At 45.2% G+C, this 21,437-nt stretch overlaps 1 protein-coding gene across 1 annotated transcript in view; it reads left to right on the top strand.

The window, feature by feature from the left end:
• Positions 1 to 21,437, top strand: part of LOC146835403 (uncharacterized) — a 213,841-nt gene that overhangs the window by 96,391 nt on the left and 96,013 nt on the right. Inside the window, exon 6 of the mRNA XM_085602976.1 lies at positions 20,970 to 21,124. Coding sequence (XP_085459102.1) covers positions 20,970 to 21,124 — 155 coding nt within the window. The remainder of the gene's footprint in view (positions 1 to 20,969; positions 21,125 to 21,437) is intronic.

The following is a 21,437-nucleotide window of genomic DNA, read 5'->3' as shown; positions in this document are numbered from 1 at the left end:
TTACAACAGTGTTTAGTTTTAACCATAAATCCACCTGCTGTTTCTCCCTAGCAACATATACTGGGCTTTGTAACTGAACACCAACTTCTCTCTCAGGGGATCTCTAGTGATAATCATAAGCACTGAATAGCCTCGTCCATGTGCGGGGATCCTGGAGCACTTCTTTACAATACATATTCTTAAGTGTAGATGTGCGTCTTTCTTCAGCGTGGTCAGGGTAAGCTCTTTAGTTACTAAAATGTTTTGCAGCGTATTAATAAGGCTATGTAAGCCAATTGCTTTAATTTGCATTTTAAAAAGACCAGAAAAAATAAGCAGTAGCTGTATTATTAATCCTTATACAAACCTTTTTTAAAGGAAAATGGTGAAGAAGTAAAAGGACAATTTAGACTTATAGGCTGCAGCTCAGCAGATATGAAAAGACACTCTGTACCTTTAAGGGCTCACATCCCACCAGCATCCCATCATGCCCAGTAGGTGACCGTTTTCTTTTTACTTTTTCTGGCCCCTGGTGGCAGTCTCTTTAAGTACTAAGGGGCTCATTACGATGACGGAATAATCGCCACTGCCGGTCCGGCGGTGGCGATCGTTCCGCCATCACATTGAGATTTACCCACCGCCATATTAGGATGGCTGGTGGGTAACGCCGCGGACGCAAAGTCCATCCGCCGCTTTTTCACCGGTGGCAATCGCGCTGATTGCCTGCCGGGAGGAGCAGCGCCACTAATATGGTGGCGGTGCCTAGCAGGCACCGTCCGCCATATTAGGATGTGTGTCGCCAGGCACCTTTCCATGGCATTGGAGATTGGGTTTGGGTGCCCGTGGCGGGCCCCCCTTGTTGGGGGGTGTTGCTGCACTGGGGGGTACCCATGGTACCCCCCTACATTTCCATGCACAAGGTGGCAGGCACCGATTGGTGCCTGCCACATTGAGCATGAAAATGCCCAACATGCGTTTTTCAACACCGCGGGGGTGCTGCAGCCAGCAGCACCGTCCGAAATGTTAAAACGCTGGATGCGGCCACAATGGTGGCAGTCGCATCCTGATTTGGAGTGCGGGACGGCTGCCTTATAGGCGGGCGGTCCCGTTACCGCTAGGATGGCGGGCGGACTCCAGTCCACCCGCCATCCTAATGAGCCCCTAAGCTCGGCTTTTTTTGCTTTATTTCTTCAAAGATTTCTGTCAGAAAGTTTTGTCAACACCTTCACTTGGCGGATTTCAACATTACCAGTGTTTTCCTGTCATTTCTTGACACGGAAATTATTTTTCTAGTCAAATTAAACGGTATTTAGACAGAATATCGAAAAAAAATATCCACATGCCAAAATATTGAGTCCAAAATATTGTGATATGGAAATATCATCAGTAAGAATATTGATGTCAAGAATATTGATTTTAAGGTAAGCAATATTGATTTTTATTATCGTTTGGAAAAATTTTATTCTTTTTTTAATTAGTGTTGTGTAATTTAGTATATAATCAAAAACAAATGCACCACAACGATGAGGGTCCCGCACCCATGCGCACAGGGAGTCACTTCCTCAAAATATTTAAATTACCAGTGCTCACTTAACGAATGGTCACCGTTAAACCATCCCTACATTGAAATAATTTCACACTTGTAAGGAGCACTGCAAATATACACAATATTTCCAAACAAATATCTTTGATTCAAAAACATTTATTCACAAATCTCATATTTTTTAAACATGGAGAATGTCCAATTGTTCATGTACCAATGTGTTATTGCTTTGATGCCTCGGTTAGTCCTTTATCCATTAATAAATGTTCTTGCCCCAAAAAAAATTTTCCTTTTAATCCATCCAAATTTCTCTTTTGATCCATCAATCGTTGTTACCAATTTTTTATGATCCAATCACTTTATCATCCTTTTGATCCATCCATTGTTACTTTCCAATTATATAGAATATTGTATGATCCAATCATTAGATCGAGAGGTTATACTTCCATTCCTAATGTCCAATGCTCTCAACAGCCAACGCGTTTCGTCCCCTCCCGGGACATCATCAGGGCTTTATCCAGTAATATTGGTGAGTGCATCCAAGACACGTTATTTCTAATGCAGTCTGTCCAATTCGACTAACACAAATATTATCTTTGAAAATTCAGAAGTCTTCACCATCCTCTACGCATCCCCTCGTGGTTTCTATGCAACTCACGCAAGTGCGTGTCGGTGCCATCCTCACTGTACATGCCTGTGTTGGGGAGACCCTTGGGTCTCCCCCTGTGTCCGAGTCGTAGGGCTGGGGGTAACAGGGGGTCCGATGCAGACCCCCAGAGGCAACTTCCCAGACGTTTTGCGAGCCAGACACTCCAGCTCGCACCGGCTGTCTGACGCGTGCATCGTACTGGCTCGGTCGTAAATCGCATCCATTGGACGCCACGGTTAGCTTACAACCGAGACGTACGGAGCGGTTTGGACCCAGAAACGACTCGGTCGGTGAATTTCACGTAGGTGCATCGTACTTGCTCGCTCGTACAGCTGTACGAGTCGGGCAGAAAACACGCGTACGGTTCGTAGTTTTTCCGGCCAGATCGCGTTCGGTGCCCTTCCGACCCAGATCGGAATCGGCCTGTTTATATTATTATGATTTTGTTTATCTAAAATTATAATATTTTTAATGTATAAAATAATTTTTAGTAAATCGAAAGAATTTTAAGTTGTTTAATTTTTTATTTAATTAGAACGGTTTGTTTTTTAAAGATTTTATGTTAATGGTACATATGTATATATATATATATATATAATTCCAAGCAAACTCCTGCTGAAGTTCAGCCCTTTGAGGGGTGGTGCGGAACCGGCGGAGAAAAACCGGCAATCAATATTCCATAAAAACGGAGTTCCGATCGCACTCCCAGAACAAATTCACACCAAAGATTATCGGAGTAAAGTAACCATGAGGGGGTTTATTAACTTCATAAAACCCGCCGTGACGCGTTTCACCCTTGGACGGGCTTGTTCACACAAGCCCGTCCACGGGTGAAACGCGTCACGGCGGGTTTTATGAAGTTAATAAACCCCCTCATGGTTACTTTACTCCGATAATCTTTGGTGTGAATTTGTTCTGAGAGTGCGATCGGAACTCCGTTTTTATGGAATATATATATATATATATATATTTCTTCTTATATTATTTTTAAATTATAATATAAATTGAAATTATTATTTTAATAACTTCTATGTAAGTAGATATATGTAAATATATATTAATTATTATATATGTATGTTTAGCTTTTTAAAATTAGATGTATTTGTTATATTTGTTAAGATATGTATTAAATATTTTTAAAATTAATTTTACTATTTACTATTTATTATTTTATATATATTTAAAAATCAATATTTAATTCAGCTATATTAATGGCATCGATATTTTATTTTCAATATTTTTGTACTTACCATTATAAGCATAGGATGACGATATTTTTTACATTGATATTTTGGTCACCATATTTTGGTATGATGATATTTTGAGGGTTGGTATTTTGTCAGTGAACCGGCTGCCATCTGTATTTGACAAATGGCCTGCCTGTGGCAGAAAGAAGGGTAAATAAGACTCTCATCATGTATGTATCATCTGCCTTCCTGACAGCCACATCCCTTACAGATGTCAACACTGCAAGACCTTTTTCAGGCGTACCCTGAGGACAGGGAGAAGATTTGCCTTCATGGAGCAGAAGAGTAACGCAAACAGCAGGAGGCGCAGTCTGAAGGTGGGATGTCATGTGAGTGAGGAGAGGGTCAGTTCTCTACCAGGGCTCTTCCACTTTCCTCTAAGGACTCCATGAGAGGGCAATCTAAAAAATTAGGAAAGCATTAAAAACGGCGTAATTCCAGAACGACGTTGAGGACATCAACGTCGAGACAAGCCACGGTGCCTACATGCTCACAGTCAAGAGCTGGGTAGACGTCAAGAAGGAGGCAACATTTGATGTCAAGACACAGCAGGTCGTTGTCGAAGGATTCCACATGGTCGAGACACAGGAGACGCTCGACGTCAAAAAGTCTGTTGACGTCAAGACATAGAAAAAATGTACGCTGAGAAGCCTGCCAACGTTGAGGCATTCCAGACCTGTGGAAAGGATCAAGATATCAAGACCTAGAAGATTACCATCAACTTCTGACTAAGAATATCCTAGGCCATGCTCACCATCATCACCTGTCCTTCTTCCGGACTCTCCACCATCTCCTCCACCTTCACCAGCTCATTCAGCGCCTATTCCACGTATTTTGCCTCCAATTGTTCCTCAGACAGAGACCCCTTTGTAAGCTCCTTCTCCAGCAAGGCCTCTGGCTTCCCCTCGCAGATCCAGGTCCCCTCAGTCCAGATCTCGCCATAGATGGCGAACACGGGTGCCTTCGAGACATCGTCACTGTTCTCAAGACGCTCCTCTTGGCGCACTCAAAAATATCGTCCTATGCCCAGCTCTAGGTCACAGTCAAAAAGGAGGTAAATATTTTCCTCTTTTCCTCCAGTGCTGGAAGATACTCGCCAGCACTCTTGGATTCTCCCCAGCAAAAGTTCTCTTCAGTTGACGACATCAACACGTTCCAAAAGGTGCTTGTACCAGGAACTATAAAACTAAACATTTTTTTACCTGCTCCATCAGCGTCTACATAAGTGATATTTTAAGCTCTTCAACAACGTAGAGCATAAAGACCCCTTCTACCTCTAGTTCCAGGTTTATTTTAACCAGCCATGGAACTTTTCCTTGTGCTGGCTGCAGCCAAAGCAGCGCCGTCTAGGCTTCAGAAAAAATATTAGCCCCTGGAGCAGGACCCCTTTGCCTGCGGTCAGCTCCTCTCCTGATTCTGTTGTTAATTTGGCTGCATGGAAAGTTCATTCTACTACTCTTTCATCCAAAATCCCTCCAGGCAAAGAAAATAGGAAACTAGATTAAGTGGAACGCAAGGTATGTGGCACAGCTGCCACAACCATGAAAGCAGCAAGTGCATCTGTCCTGCTAGGCAGGTATGACAGATCCTTATAGGACTCCCTGCAGCAGTTTGTTGAATACCTCCCAAGAGACCGCAGAGAAGACTTCCTTGAAATCAAGAATGATGGCATGATGGTCTTGAACCAAGTGACTAGCGCAGCTGCGGATTCACCTTTGCTGGTAGCCCACGGCTACTGTCATGGTTTGGCCCACAGACAACATTCTTGGCTTCATCTTATGGCACTCAAGCAGGAATCTCAGCAGAGAATACTTAATCTTCCTTTCTCTGGTAACACTCTATTTGGGAGTCACAGAGATGATGAAATGGCTCAAATGAAAACCAAAGTGGAGACCTTGAAGGCAGTTGGTCTGGAGAAGCTCAAGGAGCAAAGAAAGCAACCTTACAAACCTACATTTCTATCTACACAGGGTTCAAACCCCTCAATAGGTACACGGACACCACCAACAGCAGCAGCAACAACCTTTGCAGCCGCACCAACAATGTCAACTAAAGGTAAGAGTTGGCCTCCAACCTGCCCAAGCAGGGAAGCTTCCTACAGGCTCCATACAATGAGCCTCTGCTTTCCCTTCTTCTGTAACCCACTTCAGTAGAGGGAAGTATGTCTCAATAACTAACAGAGTGGAAATCCATCACAAACGGTGCCCGAGTTCTGAATATTGTACAGAATGGTTATTGCCTGAGATTCACCAGTTCTTCACCAAATATTCCACCAAAATCATCCACTCAACATCTGCAGATGCTGGGATCAGAAGTGAACATCCTTCTGCAGAAGCATTCAGTGCAGCTTGTTCCTCCCAACCAAAGGGGAACTGGGATGTATTCCTACTATTTCTTGGTGAACAAGAAAGATCCCAAAAACGAATTCAGACCCATACTAGATCTGAAAGTCACAAATAGATTCAAAGGGAAAACGTTAGAATGCTAGCATTACATCCAATTTATCCTCAAAACCATTAAGGAGACTGGCAGACCTTCAGTATGTGTACGTTCACATTCCAATAGCCAGGAAACCCCAAACCAAAAATTCCAGAGCTCTGTACTAGGACACAATCACTACCAGTACAAATTTCTTCCTTTTGGCCTCAAATCAGCACTCAGGACTTTTTCGATTTGCACTGTTGCTGTACATCTCAGGAAGCTCAGAATATTCATCTATCCATACCGAGACGACTACCTTATCAAGGCGTCAATGCCACAACAAGCACAGCTTCATTATCAAATAACTATCTCTCCTCTCAGTCAGCTAGGTCTTCATGTCAATCATCAGAAATCGATCTCAAAGCCAGTTCAGTCGCTTCTGTATCTAGGAGCAACTATCGACACCATGAAAGCAAAAGTGCATCCTTTGGAGGAGAGATGGCTATCCGTAAGTTTGAAGTGTCAATATCTCATGAAAGTCTTTGACCCAACGGTGAGAAAAGTGTCATCTCTTCTAGGATCGATGGCCTTTTGCATATTTCTGACTCCAAATGCCCATCTCCACATGAGACCATTACAAGAGTGGCTGGAAGACCAGAGGAGTCAATACTCAGGCAACTGGGAAGTCAACTGGGACTGCCTGCTTTGTTTTTCCTTGTGCCAATTCTCCGCTTGATCTCCCTCCCCGTCGCCCTTTTACATTGCCCCCTTACCCTTCTACACGCCATGAACCAATGGATGTAACTTGTAATTGATGTACCTTCTGTAACAATGTGTAGCTTTTAACCTGTGTAACTCTCCTCATTTGGAGCGCTCTGATACCTCCGGGTCTAGCCAGCGCTATATAAAACTCAAGTAAATAAATGGATAAAAAAATAAAACATTACACTTTCTCTCAAAGAGAGACAGACCCTCAAATGTGGTGCAAGCCAAAGATTCTCTTTCAAGTGATACCTTTCCATAAGGATGTTCCCTCTCAGACACAGTGACCCATGCCTCTCTGTTAGGTTGGGGAGCACACATTGATCACCTTCAAATTCAGAGAACATGGTCCTCGAAGGAAAGGCTTATCATATCAATCTCCTGGAACTATGAGCTATTCATTTGGCGTTGAAGTCTTCCCTACCATCCTCCAAGACAAAATCCCACTTTGTTCAGACAGACAGCACAACAACAATGTACTAGCTGTAGAAGCAAGGAGGAACAGGGCCCTGAGCCTTGTCACTGGAAGCCCAGACAATATGGAATTGGTTGCTAGCCAGAAACATGAACATCATTGCAACACATCCTATGAGGGTACAGAATGTTCAAGCAGACTCCATAGGCAGGATTCTTAAAGAAAATCATGAGTGGGTTCTGCACGATGAAGTCATTCAAAACATCTGCATGTGGGGTTTTCTTCACATAGATTTATTCTCAAATGCAGAAAACTAAAAATGCCCAAACTTTGCCTCAACCAACCAGGTATATTGTAGATTTGTCCTATAGGTTGACTGGTCTGTCAAATTTCTCTACGCATTTCCTTCGATTCCTTTATTCCATCAGTTATCATCAAACTGTCATACTCGAAAGGCCAGAATGATTTTGATAGCTCCAGATTGTCCCCCACATTGTGGTTCACAGACCTTCTCCACATGTCGGAGCGTCCACACATAAAACTGCCCTACATACTGGACCATTTAATTAAATTCGGAAGTCAGATGGTTCATCCCAATCTTTCCTCTTTGAGTTTGGCAGCATGGCTCCTGAGTTCATACAATATGGACATTTAAATTTACCACAGGAATGCATGAACATTCTCAAAGAGGCTAAACATCTATCAACGTGTTCAGCTAACTATTTTACATGGCAGAGATTCTGTATCCAGTGGTATGACAAGAACATTGATCCAACTACATGCCAAGAAGAAGCTATATTTGCATACTTGCTTCATCTGGCCAAATCCGGCTTTCAAATCTCTTCTTTTAAAGTCCATTTGGCAGCTAATACTGCCTATAGAAAATGTACTTCACAAACCTCTTTTTTCAAAGTCCCAGTTCTTAAAGACTTCTTGGAGGGTATAAAGAAAATTTTCCTCCAACATGCCATCCCTCCCCTCCTAAGGAATTGAACAAAGTACTTTCACGTCACAACGTCGGAGAAGACAAGCTCAGCAGAAGGCGCCTTGCGGATCACGAGTGGCATCTCCATCCATCCGTAGGTGGCACAAGGTCTCTTTCAGCGATGGGGAGAGCCTTGATTAGATCTGTTTCCCTCCGAAGAGAATGCCTAATGTCACCAGTTTTGCATGTTGGAGTTTCCAAGGCGGCTCTCAATCAGCTACGCTTTTCGTCGTGAGTGATGCTCAGGCCTCATATATGCCTTTCTGCCCATACCACTCCTGCCCAGACTGCTCAAGTGGATCAGGAGCAACTGGGCACAAGTCATTTGTGTTCTGGATTGGGCACGGAAAGTTTGGTATCCCGAGCTCCCAGACATGACCGTCGATCCTCTGATCAGGCTACCCCATCTAGAGGATCTTCTGTCACAGCAGCAGGGGAGGGTCCTTCACCCGAACCTGTTCACTCTCCGCCTCCTTGCTTTGCGATTGAGCGGCAACAGTGGACAGCTTTTGACCTTCTTTCCGAAGGACTCAAACCACAAAATCGGTATACGCCCGCCGATTGAACAAATTTAAAAAATATTGTACAGAAAGTTCCATTGACCCCTTATCTACCTCCCTGGCAGATATCCTCCTGTTTATCCTTTCCTTGGCCCAGCTGGGCTCTGCCTTGGGCACTTTGAAGGGCTACCTTTCATCCCTTTTGGCTTTTCTTCAGCTGCCAGATCAGCCTTTACTTTTTAAGTCCCCTCTGAGTACAGAGATTTTTTGAAGGGGTTAACCCACTTGTTTTCCCCGTCTCCTTTTCTTATGCCACAATGAGATCCTAATTTGATCCTCACTATCTTGATGTGTGCACCATTGAGCTCATGCACAACTGTCCTCTATGGTTGCTCGCCATCAAAACAGCTTTTTTGGTGGCAATTACCTCTGCCAGGAGGGTGAGCGAATTACAGGCACTGTCATCACAGTCTCTTTTCCCAGAAAAAGTGGTACTGAGAACTAGGGCATCCTTTTTGCCTGGGGTTGTAACTCTCTTTCATCTGTGACAGTTCATTACTCTGCCCACTTTCTATCCACCTACGCATCCTTCCAAGGAAGAGGAGCATCTCCACCGTATGGACCCAAAAAGAGCGTTAACATTCTACCTTGATCGCACAAAACAGTTCCGGGTGGATGACTAACTCTTTATAGGATGTGTGGGAGCAAAGAAGGGGTGTGCTGTTCAAAAGAGGAAACAACCTTTACAACGCAGTCATTACATCGCAACATCCTTTACATCGCATGTCATTACAAAGCAGCCATAACATCGCATGTCACTACAACGCAGGCATTATATCGCAAGTCATTACAACGCATACCATTACAACGCATAGTACCCTTACACTATCCGACACTTACCCTACTGTTGCACTCACTGGAGTTAGAATAGTATTTTTACCCCTACACTATCCAACACTTACCCTACTGTTGCACTCACTGGAGTTAGAATAGTAATTTTTACCCCTACACTATCCAACACTTACCCTACTGTTGCACCTACTGGAGTTAGAATAGTAATTTTTACCTCTACACTATCCAAGACTTACCTTAAATGCGATGTAATCGTATGTGTTATAATGGTATAATGCGATATAATGGTATGCGTTGTAAAGGTAGTTTCTAAAAATGCGATGTAATGGCATGCGATGTAAAAGAATGCGTTGTGAAGGATGTTGCGATGTAAAAACTGCGTTGTAAAGGCATGCATTGTAAATGTATGCGTTGTAACGTCATACATTCGTCCAAAAGAGGACCATATCACGCTGGGTTATCCTCTGCGTTAAAATATGTTATGCCTTGGCAAAGAAGCAGCCTCCCGAAGGCCTTAGGGCCCATTCCACCTGGGCGAAAGCAACCACCACAGCCCTTCAGCGTGGTGGTCCTATTTCTGACATCTGTCAAGTGGCCATATGGGCATCTCTGCACATGTTTGCTGGACACTATTGCCTAGACTCTCAGGTTTGCAGGGAGGGCCTATTTGGCCGCTCTGTCTTACAGGATTTCCTGGTTTAAAGCTTTTCCGCAGTCCCACTGGAAGGCACTTCTTGGGTATCTATTCAAAGGTAAGGAATCTGCAGCTAGATGTCTGTATCAGATGGACAAGCTAATTACCTTCGGTAACAGCTTATCTGGTAGAGACATGATCTAGCCGCAGATTCCTTATCGACTCACCCATCCTCCCCATACTGCGGAATTGTCTTTTAGGGTCAGGGCTGTTCCCCTTTAGGGCCCTAGTTTCTTTTTTAACACACCATGGTCAGTTACTTCATGGCTCCAAGCTTCTGGCATGGAAAGTCTTGAAAAGCACTGACGTCAGCGTGCCGGAGTGGTGCTTATATTGCTGACGCGGATACGTATGATGCCGACGAGCACATCGCCGACAACGTCATGCGGATTCGACAGACACCACCTACCAGCACGCAGGGGTACTACTAAGAAAAATCTTCCGGATACCGCCTGATGCCTGGAGGTTCAAAGGTATAGAATCTGCAGCCAGATCATGTCTCTACCACATAAGGTGTTACCGAAGGTAAGTAACTTGCGCTTTTAGCCATGTCTAAACAATCTATATCCAAGTAGATAGTTTCCTGCATCTTATCATCCTACCAGAAAGCAAATAACGGTTTTGGCCGGTAGACCAAAAGCTCATTCCACTAGAAGGAAATCAGCTACAGCTGCTTTGATAAAGAATATTCCTATTGATGAATTATGCAAAGCAGCTACATGGAAATCAGATCACACTTTAACCAGACACTATTGTTTGGACTCAGATGCAAAGAACAGATGCACAAGTAGTTCAGGCTTCCCTGAGGAACCTCTTTGCCTATTGATCATCTTTTATTTTCTTCCACTGAATTTTGTAGGGATGGGCTTGCTACTCTATTCAGTGCTTATGATTATCAATGGAGATCCTCTGAGAGAGAAGGAAGGGTTTGTTACCCGTAATCCTAGTTTTCTCCCAAGGGAAACTCCATTGAAACATTAAGCAACCCACCCAGCTCCCTGGTGGAAGAGACAGAGACAATTAATAGACATTCTGTTTTACTAGCTAATAATACCGTTTGCTAGGTAAAGAAATACTGAGGTAACCGCCACCTACTGGACATGATGGGATGCTGGTGGGCTCTGAGGCCTCTAGGGTGCAGAGTCTCTTTTCATATCTGCAGAGCTACAGTTTATAAACAGCATCATGGCAGTCTACATTGTCCTCTTCCTTCATTTGCCTTTAAAAACAGTTTGTGAATGGGATTTATAAGGACAAATAATACAGCTCCTGCTAATTTTTTCTAGTCTTTTAATTATATATAAACCCTTTTTTAGATGCAAATTAAAGCAATTGGCTAATATAATCTTATCTATAAGCTGCAAAACATAAAAAAAAAATGAAGATCCCCACGCGTAGGCTGGGACTATTCAGTGCTTATGTTTTCAGTGGATATTCCCCGGAGTAAGAACTAGGATTGCAGTTAAGAAACCAAGGGGCATATCAGCAAGGGCCGGTGATAGTTATCGCTCAGCGCTCTTAGCGCGAGGATAATTATCGCTGGCCAACTCTGAATTTTATCGCGGAGATAGCGTGCTGTCAGCAACGCTTATCTCTGGAAATACAGCGATAATCCCACAAGGTTTGGCGATAGCTTGCTGATCGGGATAGACATACTTAGCCATGATATCCACCTTACATAGGATATCATGGCTAAGTCAGAAAAACACCAGACGTAAAAAAGCAGCGTTAACTGCGGTTAGCGCTGCTTTTTTTTATCGCTAACAGGGTTAACGATATCCTTGATAATAGGAGAAATGTCACTTAGCGACATTTCTCCTATTATTTTACTCTGGAACGCCCCCTTGCTTAGCGACATTTCTCCTATTATTTTACTCTGGAACGCCCCCTTTGCATCTCATTAGAGATGCAAGGGGAAGCATAGAGTAAAAGGGTGCTAACATGCAAATTTGCATGTTAGCACCCTGTTGCTGGTAGGGCGCTAGTTTTATCTCTGCTTTTTTGGCTTTTAATGCCAAAAAAGCAGAGATAAAAGCCCTTGTTGATGCCCCCATTTATTTTCACCCATTTTTGGAGCATTATTGTGGTTGTTCAGATTGAGGTGTTTACCATAACGAAAGATCCACTTTTAGAGAGTCAAATGGTAAGTGTAAGCACACTGAGACACCTCACCAAGAAACAAGTCCTAATAAATAAGTATGTGTGGAGGGGGTTTTGTATATGCAACAATCACAGACATTACCTGAAAGTTATATGTTTCCCATTTCCTGCATACTTTTGATTGTAGTTCTATGATAGTGGTTCTATTTTCAAGTCTTACAGTCCAATAGTCTTTGTATTCAGCTACAGACAATTGAGTCTATTTGCCGTATAGAATCAGATGTATGAGTTATCCTAATACATTTGCTGCATGATCGTGCACCATGTGGATGATGCACCGCTGAAGAGATACACATATAAAATGCCTTCCTGCCTTTCTTCCTCATTCGCCACCCTTCTGCCCCTCACATCTAAAGGTGCTCACCCCCTTCCTGTGAGCCTCTATCTCCCTCATATTCAGACGTGCACACACCCCTCAATCTGAGCATTCTGGCCCGAATATCCATAGGGGCACAGCCCCTACCTGGACAATTCTGTACACCCCATATTCACAGGACCACACCCCTCTGAGCCACCAGTCCCCCTCATATATCCAAAGATGCACACCCCCCTCTGAGCCTTCTGCCCCAACTATCCAAAGGTGCACACACCCCTCTGAACCTTCTACCCCAACTATCCACAGGTGCAAACCCCCCTCTAAGCCTTCTGCCCCAACTATCCAAAGGTGCTCTCCCCCTCTGTGCCTTCTGCCCCCCCTAATATCCAAAGGTGCACGCCTAACCCCTCTAAGCCTTCTGCCCCAACCATCCAAAGGTGCACACGGCCCTCTGAACCTTCTACCCCAACTATCCACAGGTGCAAACCCCCCTCTAAGCCTTCTGCCCCAACTATCCAAAGGTGCTCTCCCCCTCTGTGCCTTCTGCCCCCCCTAATATCCAAAGGTGCATGCCTAACCCCTCTAAGCCTTCTGCCCCAACCATCCAAAGGTGCAAACCCCCCTCTAAGCCTTCTGCCCCAACCATCCAAAGGTGCACACGCCCCTCTGAACCTTCTACCCCAACAATCCACAGGTGCAAACCCCCCTCTAAGCCTTCTGCCCCAACTATCCAAAGGTGCTCTCCCCCTCTGTGCCTTCTGCCCCCCCTAATATCCAAAGGTGCACGCCCCCCTCTGAGCCTTCTGCCCCAACTATCCAAAGGTGCAAACCCCCCTCTGAGCCTTCTGCCCCAACTATCCAAAGGTGCACACACCCCTCTGAACCTTCTACCCCAACTATCCACAGGTGCAAACCCCCCTCTAAGCCTTCTGCCCCAACTATCCAAAGGTGCTCTCCCCCTCTGTGCCTTCTGCCCCCCCTAATATCCAAAGGTGCACGCCTAACCCCTCTAAGCCTTCTGCCCCAACCATCCAAAGGTGCACACGCCCCTCTGAACCTTCTACCCCAACAATCCACAGGTGCAAACCCCCCTCTAAGCCTTCTGCCCCAACTATCCAAAGGTGCTCTCCCCCTCTGTGCCTTCTGCCCCCCCTAATATCCAAAGGTGCACGCCCCCCTCTGAGCCTTCTGCCCCAACTATCCAAAGGTGCACGCCCCCCTCTGAGCCTTCTGCCCCAACTATCCAAAGGTGCACACACCCCTCTGAACCCTCTACCCCAACTATCCACAGGTGCAAACCCCCCTCTAAGTCTGCTGCCCCCCTAATATCCAAAGGCGCACACCTAACCCCTCTAAGCCTTCTGCCCCAACTATCCAAAGGTGCACCCCCCCTCTGCGCCTTCTGCCTTAACTATCCAAAGGTGCACACCCACCTCTGAGCCTTCTGCCCCCCTAATATCCAAAGGTGCACTCCCCCTCTGAGCCTTCTGCCCCAACTATCCAAAGGTGCACACCCACCTCTGAGCCTTGCCCCCCCATATAATCCAAAGATGCACACCCCCCCTGAGCCTTCTGCCCCAACTATCCAATGGTGCACACCCCCTCTCCTTCTGAGCCTATGTCCCCCTCATATCCAAAGGTGCACACCCCCCTCTGAGCCTTCTGCCCCCCTGATATTCAGAGGTCCACACCCCTCTGAGCCTTGTGCCCCCCTCATATAATCCAAGATGCACACCCCCCTCTGAGCCTTCTGCCCCAACTATAGAATGGAGAGCCCTGTCGCCTCAGTACATACATAACATTAATATTATCCTTGCCTGCTCAAATGTTTAGTACTGAGTTCCTGGGATGCTTTATATACATAGAGGCACTTCCAATCCCTATGATATTAGTCAATACAGTCTTTCACTTATGCTACTAAGAAACACGCAGTTGCTCTCTGGAGTGTAGGTTTCATGGCCTTGTTTACTGAGGTCAGCAGCACCCTCATGTTGCGGATGAACAGATCACGTGTTTGCCCCTTGTTGTACACAGGCCTGGGGCTTATTCAAGGCTCTGTTTTTTGGATGGTCACTTGCATCTGGCTCTGTAATGTGTAGTCATATGTTCTTGTGCAATCTCTCACATTAGGTCATATCTTAGGTTTAGTCTTAGGCTTAAGGTGCAGGCTACTTTAGGGAGAGTTGCTCCAAATGCGGACCTAGGAATGAGGAAACTCACGGTCTTGCCAAGGAATGGATTCTGTAGTGTCTGAAGTTATTGTCATAGTCTGCTGTCTGGGTCTGAACCTTGCGCCCCCTTATATCCATCTCTATCCCCGTCATCTTCATAGGGCCACACTCCTCTCTTAGCCTTCTCGCCCCTCTTATATCTAGAGGACCACCACCCCAGGCTTCTGTGCCCCTCATATTCAGAAGTTCACACCCCACTGTGAGTTTCAGCACCCCCTCACATCCAAAGGTCTACACACCCCACTCTGATTGGCTGATGGGCAGCCATTCAGCATGAAGCTGAGCCTGCCCACCTAGCCCGTCATGAACTGTATTTTGGAAAGGGACTTGGGAATCTCACTCTGTATTTAATGCCTCTTCCAATCTCTCATTCTTTGGTCTTCTATCTGCCCAATCACACTCTGAGCCAGACTGACTCAGCCTTGTACCCTTTGCAGAGGCCCCATTGGTCAGTCTTTGGTTTACCTCTTGCAACTCTTTAGAGTGTAGGGAGGGGAGGAGAGATGTAGAGGAGACGAGGCAGGTAAGGTGTGTCGGTGTGGAATGGAAATGTGTGGTGGGAAGGGATAGCAAAGTAAGGCGGAGGAAAGAATAGTGTGGAAGGCCTGAGGTGTGCGAGGTATGGAAAGAAGTATTGAAGGTGATGAGATGGACAGATAGGTGGGATTCCTCTATCTCCTTTCCTCATGTTTCAGCATGTAGGACTGGGTCACCCAAAATGGAACCCAGAGTCCTCAATGTATTGTACCCTTCACAGGCACAAATACATCTAGTGCATGCATGTAACATGCTTGCACAGCACAGCACTATAATCTTTGTGTACTGTACCACTCACAGGTACACATACACCCAGCGCATGCATTCCGCTTGCACGTACTGCTTAGTACTACAGATGCACCCAGCACATGCATTTAACATACATGCACTGCACAACACTCCATCCTCCATGCATTAGGCCACTCACAGGTACACGAACACCCAGCACAAGCATTCATCCTGCACGCATTATCCCTGTATGGGGTCCCTCCTAGTCACACAGACACCCAGCGCAGGTACACGTGCGCTGTGCAGCACTCTACATCAAACAGATGTAGGCCAGGGTGAGTTAAGCACGCAGCAGTGGGACTTTGAATGAGTGATCCTGTAGGCCTCACTACCGTGACACAGGTGAAACAAGCATTTGCAATACAATAGGTCCCGCATTTACGCGAGTTTAAGCTATTGGCATTGTAAATAAGAATACCGTTTATTTATGCTTTAAAAAACAAAACATAAATAAAAAACATAGTCATTTACAATGCCAATAGCTCAAACTTGAGTAAATGCGAGACCTATTGCCTAGCTTTACTGGTGCAAAGCGCATTGGTACCAGCATGATGCACAGATGATGGATGGGGTTGGTTGTGATTGGTGTGCAGGGGGGGTGGGAGGGGGTTTTGAGACAACACGTGCTTTCCACAAATTCGGTCCAACACACCAACCATCTCTTTAAATAGCAGCAACCGAAATAAAAATAAAACCGCCTAGTCGCTCACGTATTATAGCTACAGCGTGATTCATGGCATTAGTAAAGCTGTTGCCAAGGGAGTCAGGCTACTAATAGCCAACTTGAGCGAGTTTTTCAAGTTATGACTAAGAACAGAAATTCATGAGGAAAAGTAATCACGTTTACAACTTGAACTGGATAACGAAACAGGCTGATTAAGACTGAAAGCATTCCCGAGAGCGGGAGGGGGCTGCGGGCGGCAGGCGCAATTGTTGTGTGCACGTCATGTTGATTTAAATTTACAAAAAACAATGTTTAGGTGCCGAGTGCACAACAAAAGAAAGGCGCGAGTGTGCTGTATTAAAGCTAAAGTGCATAACAAAAGAAAGGAGCGAGTGCGCCGTATTAAAGCTAAAGTGCACAACGAAAGAAAGGCGCGAGTGTGCCGTATTAAAGCTAAAGTGCACAACGAAAGAAAGGCGCGAGTGTGCCGTATTAAAGCTAAAGTGCACAACGAAAGAAAGGCGCGAGTGTGCCGTATTAAAGCTAAAGTGCTCAACAAAAGAAAGGCACAAGTGCGCCGTATTAAAGCTAAATTGCACAACAAAAGAAAGGCGCGAGTGTGCCGTATTAAAGCTAAATTGCGTTGTGTAAGAAAAAAAAAGTATATTTGACATCTATCACTAGAGCAGATAGAACACTCAAGGGGGGGGAGGGCGCTAGCTATCATTTCCAGAGAGGAGTTGTGGTTGGATCCTCAGCTGGCAGCTCTCCTGTTTGTGAAACTCTATCCTTCCAGGTATCACTCAATAACAACTACACACTAAAAGGACTTCTCATGTATAGGCCTCCGAGGGCACGGACCCCTCTTTTGGACAGAATCAGTCCCTTCCTGGAATCCAGTATAAATTGTTCTGACTTTACAATATTAGGAGATTTTAATTATCACTTAGAAAACTCAGCAGACCATAATACTGCCACACTAGTCGATGCGATGGTGGGCTTCTCGTTGGGACAGATAGTTAAGCAAGATAGACATATCGTCAGACATACCCTGGATGGAATCTTTACCTCAAATCCCATGCTCAAAATTTTAGAGGTAATTCCCATTCCTTGGCCGGACCATAGAGCTATAATGCTCACTGTAAGTGCAGAAATGCACCAACCAACATCAACAAATACACCCATCTTGGTCACCCATCAAGATTGGGCTAATATCAGTACCCCTGGTCTACAAGCTTTATTACTTAAAACTAAACCCAACCTTGTATCGGATACCAACTCAGAGGTTCATAGATTAACCACTTGGGCTAAAACAGTGGTAGATGCTGCAGCTCCTAAAAAGAGTTTCATTTCCAGAAGGAAAAAGCCCTCTGAGCCTTGGTTTACCGACAAACTTACAGCACAAAAACAAGCATGCAGAAGGTCAGAAAGAAAGTGGAGAGTAAATTACGATCAGGCTAGGAAAACCGAATATGCACAAACACTGTCAGTATACAAGAAACTGGTTATAGAGGAAAAAGGTAAATATTTTACAACAAAAATCCTGGAGGCTAAGAACTCCTGCAAGGAGCTTTTTGCTACAGTAAAAAAACTAGTCAATCTACCAGCCAAATCTCGGACGGCTAGTAGCCCTGAATTCTGAAATACACTGGGACAGTTTTTCATAAATAAAGTTGAGACAGTGTACAAAACCTTCAAAGATGGCACGCACTCCTCCTCTAAGCTTACTAAGCCAGGGTCACATACCTGCACATTTGGTACAGGTTTCTCCTTTTCTTCTCCCTTGGAACAGAATATTCAAGTGGTGAAGACAACTAAGTCAGGAGCCCCGTCAGATCCTTGTCCCCCAAAAGTTTTCCATTTGTTCTCAGAAATACTATGTGAACAATTAAGTCTAGTCTTCACTGAGATATTTCAGTCAGGCCTTTTACCAGATGCCTGGAAAACAGCCTCAGTCCTGCCTCTGTTAAAAAAACCGAACCTGGACCCTAAGGAGCCCAGTAGCTACCGTCCGATTTCTAGGATTCCCTTCCCATCCAAGGTACTGGAGAAATTGCTTAACACACAGCTTACAACTTTTATCTCCGCTGGGGACCTCCTGGACCATTCACAATATCTCATGTCTAGCCACGACTCTACTTAGATAACAACATTTTCCCTCTCACCCTTGAGCCAACAGCTGTGGGGAACTGCATCCACCAATCCCTGGATAGAACACAAGATTGATTTTTCCCAATGATCTTGATTCCCGAATCTCTGCCAAGCTCGCCAAACATAGCTACTAGCATGGGGGCTCTCCAAGGCGGGTCTTTTTCATGTGCCAGCCAGCATACCATCCGGCTTCCTCCCTCGCGGCCATACAAATCTTTTCAGCACAGGGTCCCGTAGACTCCCCTTCTGATGAAGTCTTGCCCTGTTTCACTCTAAAGACCAATGGTATCACCCTCATCATCCTCCCTCTCGCCTTTAGGTTCTAGTGCAGCTGCTGGCCCCGCTGCAAAAACTCCAGCACTATGTTCAGTTTCTGCATCACCCAGAAATTCTTATTCCAGGAAGTCAAAGACCTTCTCAGCATCCAGTGCTAAACTCAAAGCCTCATGCAGCCTTCTGATATCCAGCTTAGGATACCTAGGCAACAGTGGTCTGTGTAGTAACAAGCACCCCTTCCCTCAGTTTCACCTCTTTTGATATCAGCATCATCTCACATCAGACCCTCATTCACCTACGCTTCCTTGTACAAATGCATGCGGACAGCAACCCTTATTTCACAGTTTCTGAAAAGCTTAGTTGGCAGCCCATTTGGAAGTGGGAGGTTACCTCTCTGCGTCTGTCCTACTTCCCTGCCTGACCCTGTGTTGTTAAATCCCTCGAACTCACCAGTCTGGCTCATGCAGTCCCAAGTGCATCCAACCCTGGGGCAAATGATCAGCCTACATAGGCCTTCATAGCCTTCATGGTATCTGCCATTTTCTGATGCAGCTTCCTTGCTTCTTGTCACCAACTCTACAGTCGACCCATCGCAGTATACATCTCCCGCTTCCCTTCACCAACTCCACATTCACCCCATCACAATTTACATTACCCCTTGCTTCCTTTCACCAACTCCACACTCGCCCCACCTCACCAACTCCACACCTGACACATCACAGTATACAGCCCCCTCGCTTCTGCTCACCAACTCCACATTTGACACATCACAAAATACATGCACCATCGCTTTCTCTCACCACCTCTACAGTCGACCTATCGCAGTATACATCCCCTGCTTCCCTTCACCAACTACAAACTCACCCCATCACACTTTGCATTACCCCTTGCTTCCTTTCACCAACTCCACACTCGCCCCACCTCACCAACTTCACACTCGACACATCGCAGTATACAGCCCCCTTGCTTCTCCTCACCAAATCCACGATCACCCCATCACAAAATACATCCACCATTGCTTTCCCTCACCAACTTCACACTCGCCCCATCACACTTTACATTACCCCTTGCTTCCTTTACCAACTCCACAAAATACATTCACCTCGCTTTCAGTGCTGATCTTATGACAGCAATTATTCATGCCTCATCTATGATCATCCTACCGAACAATGATGTAAGCTCTTGTGACAGTAATACTTCATACCTCAGCTATGATGAGCGATTTGACAGTAACACTCGGTACCTCAGAGGTGATGTAGGATCTGATGACACTAATTAGTTTAATCGTTGGTATGACGATCATACCTGGGCGATGATGCAAAGTCTTATGACAGTAATTCTTCATACCTCAGCTATAATGATCATACCTTGGCAGTGACGTAAGCTCTTATAACAGTAATTATTCATGCCTCAGCTATGATGATCATACCCGGGCAGTGATTTTTCATGCCTCAGCTATGATGATCATACCTGGGCAATGATGTAAGCTCTTATGACAGTAATTCTCCATGCCTCAGCTATGATGATCATACCTGGGCGGTGATGTAAGCTCTTATGACAGTAATTCTCCATGCCTCAGCTATGATGATCATACCTGGGCAATGATGTAAGCTCTTATGACAGTAATTCTCCATGCCTCAGCTATGATGATCATACCTGGGCGGTGATGTAAGCTCTTATGACAGTAATTCTCCATGCCTCAGCTATGATGATCATACCTGGGGAATGATGTAAGCTCTTATGACAGTAATTCTCCATGCCTCAGCTATGATGATCATACCTGGGCGGTGATGTAAGCTCTTATGACAGTAATTCTCCATGCCTCAGCTATGATGATCATACCTGGGGAATGATGTAAGCTCTTATGACAGTAATTCTCCATGCCTCAGCTATGATGATCATACCTGGGGAATGATGTAAGCTCTTATGACAGTAATTCTCCGTGCCTCAGCTATGATGATCATACCTGGGCGGTGATGTAAGCTCTTATGACAGTAATTCTCCGTGCCTCAGCTATGATGATCATACCTGGGCGGTGATGTAAGCTCTTATGACAGTAATTCTCCATGCCTCAGCTATGATGATCATACCTGGGCGGTGATGTAAGCTCTTATGACAGTAGTTCTCCATGCCTCAGCTATGATGATCATACCTGGGCGGTGATGTAAGCTCTTATGACAGTAATTCTCCATGCCTCAGCTATCATGATCACACTTGGGCGATGATGTAAGCTCTTATGGGAACTAGAGTGAAGGAGTGAAGGCCAGCATTACTAATGAATTCTGATTGACTTCTACAGGTGTGATCACCTCCACAGACACAACAACTACCCAGTCTTCTGCAAACACTGCTAGAAGGGGGATCAAATCCACATATACAGATGATTGGAACCCGCAATACGCCAACACTACGTCAACCGAGTATCTGGATCGCCGACAGAGGATATTCCAAGTGGTAAGAAAATAGTCACTCTGAAGGTTGAACTTCACTTGAAGTGTCAGTGCACAAGAACAATTAAAGAAACATGACACATACCTACCAGCTGCTATTTGGGAGGAGCCTCACATCTGAAGGGTGCCCTTCTTCTGGGGTCGCTGTCTGTGACCGATGACTGATACCCTCGGGTCACTGTCTGTGGCTGAGGACTGATCACCTGAGGTTACTATCTTACCTCTAAGTATTTTCCCTTGTGCTCACTGCCCCTCTAATGCTGACACTACCCCTTTCAGCATCCCCCTATACTTACTGCCACGCTAATGCTGACAAC

This window comes from Triturus cristatus, chromosome 4_2 (assembly GCF_964204655.1).
Source record: "Triturus cristatus chromosome 4_2, aTriCri1.1, whole genome shotgun sequence".
Taxonomy (NCBI): domain Eukaryota; kingdom Metazoa; phylum Chordata; class Amphibia; order Caudata; family Salamandridae; genus Triturus; species Triturus cristatus.
Note: the sequence above shows the minus strand (reverse complement) of the source record. Positions and strands in the feature narration are given on the sequence as shown.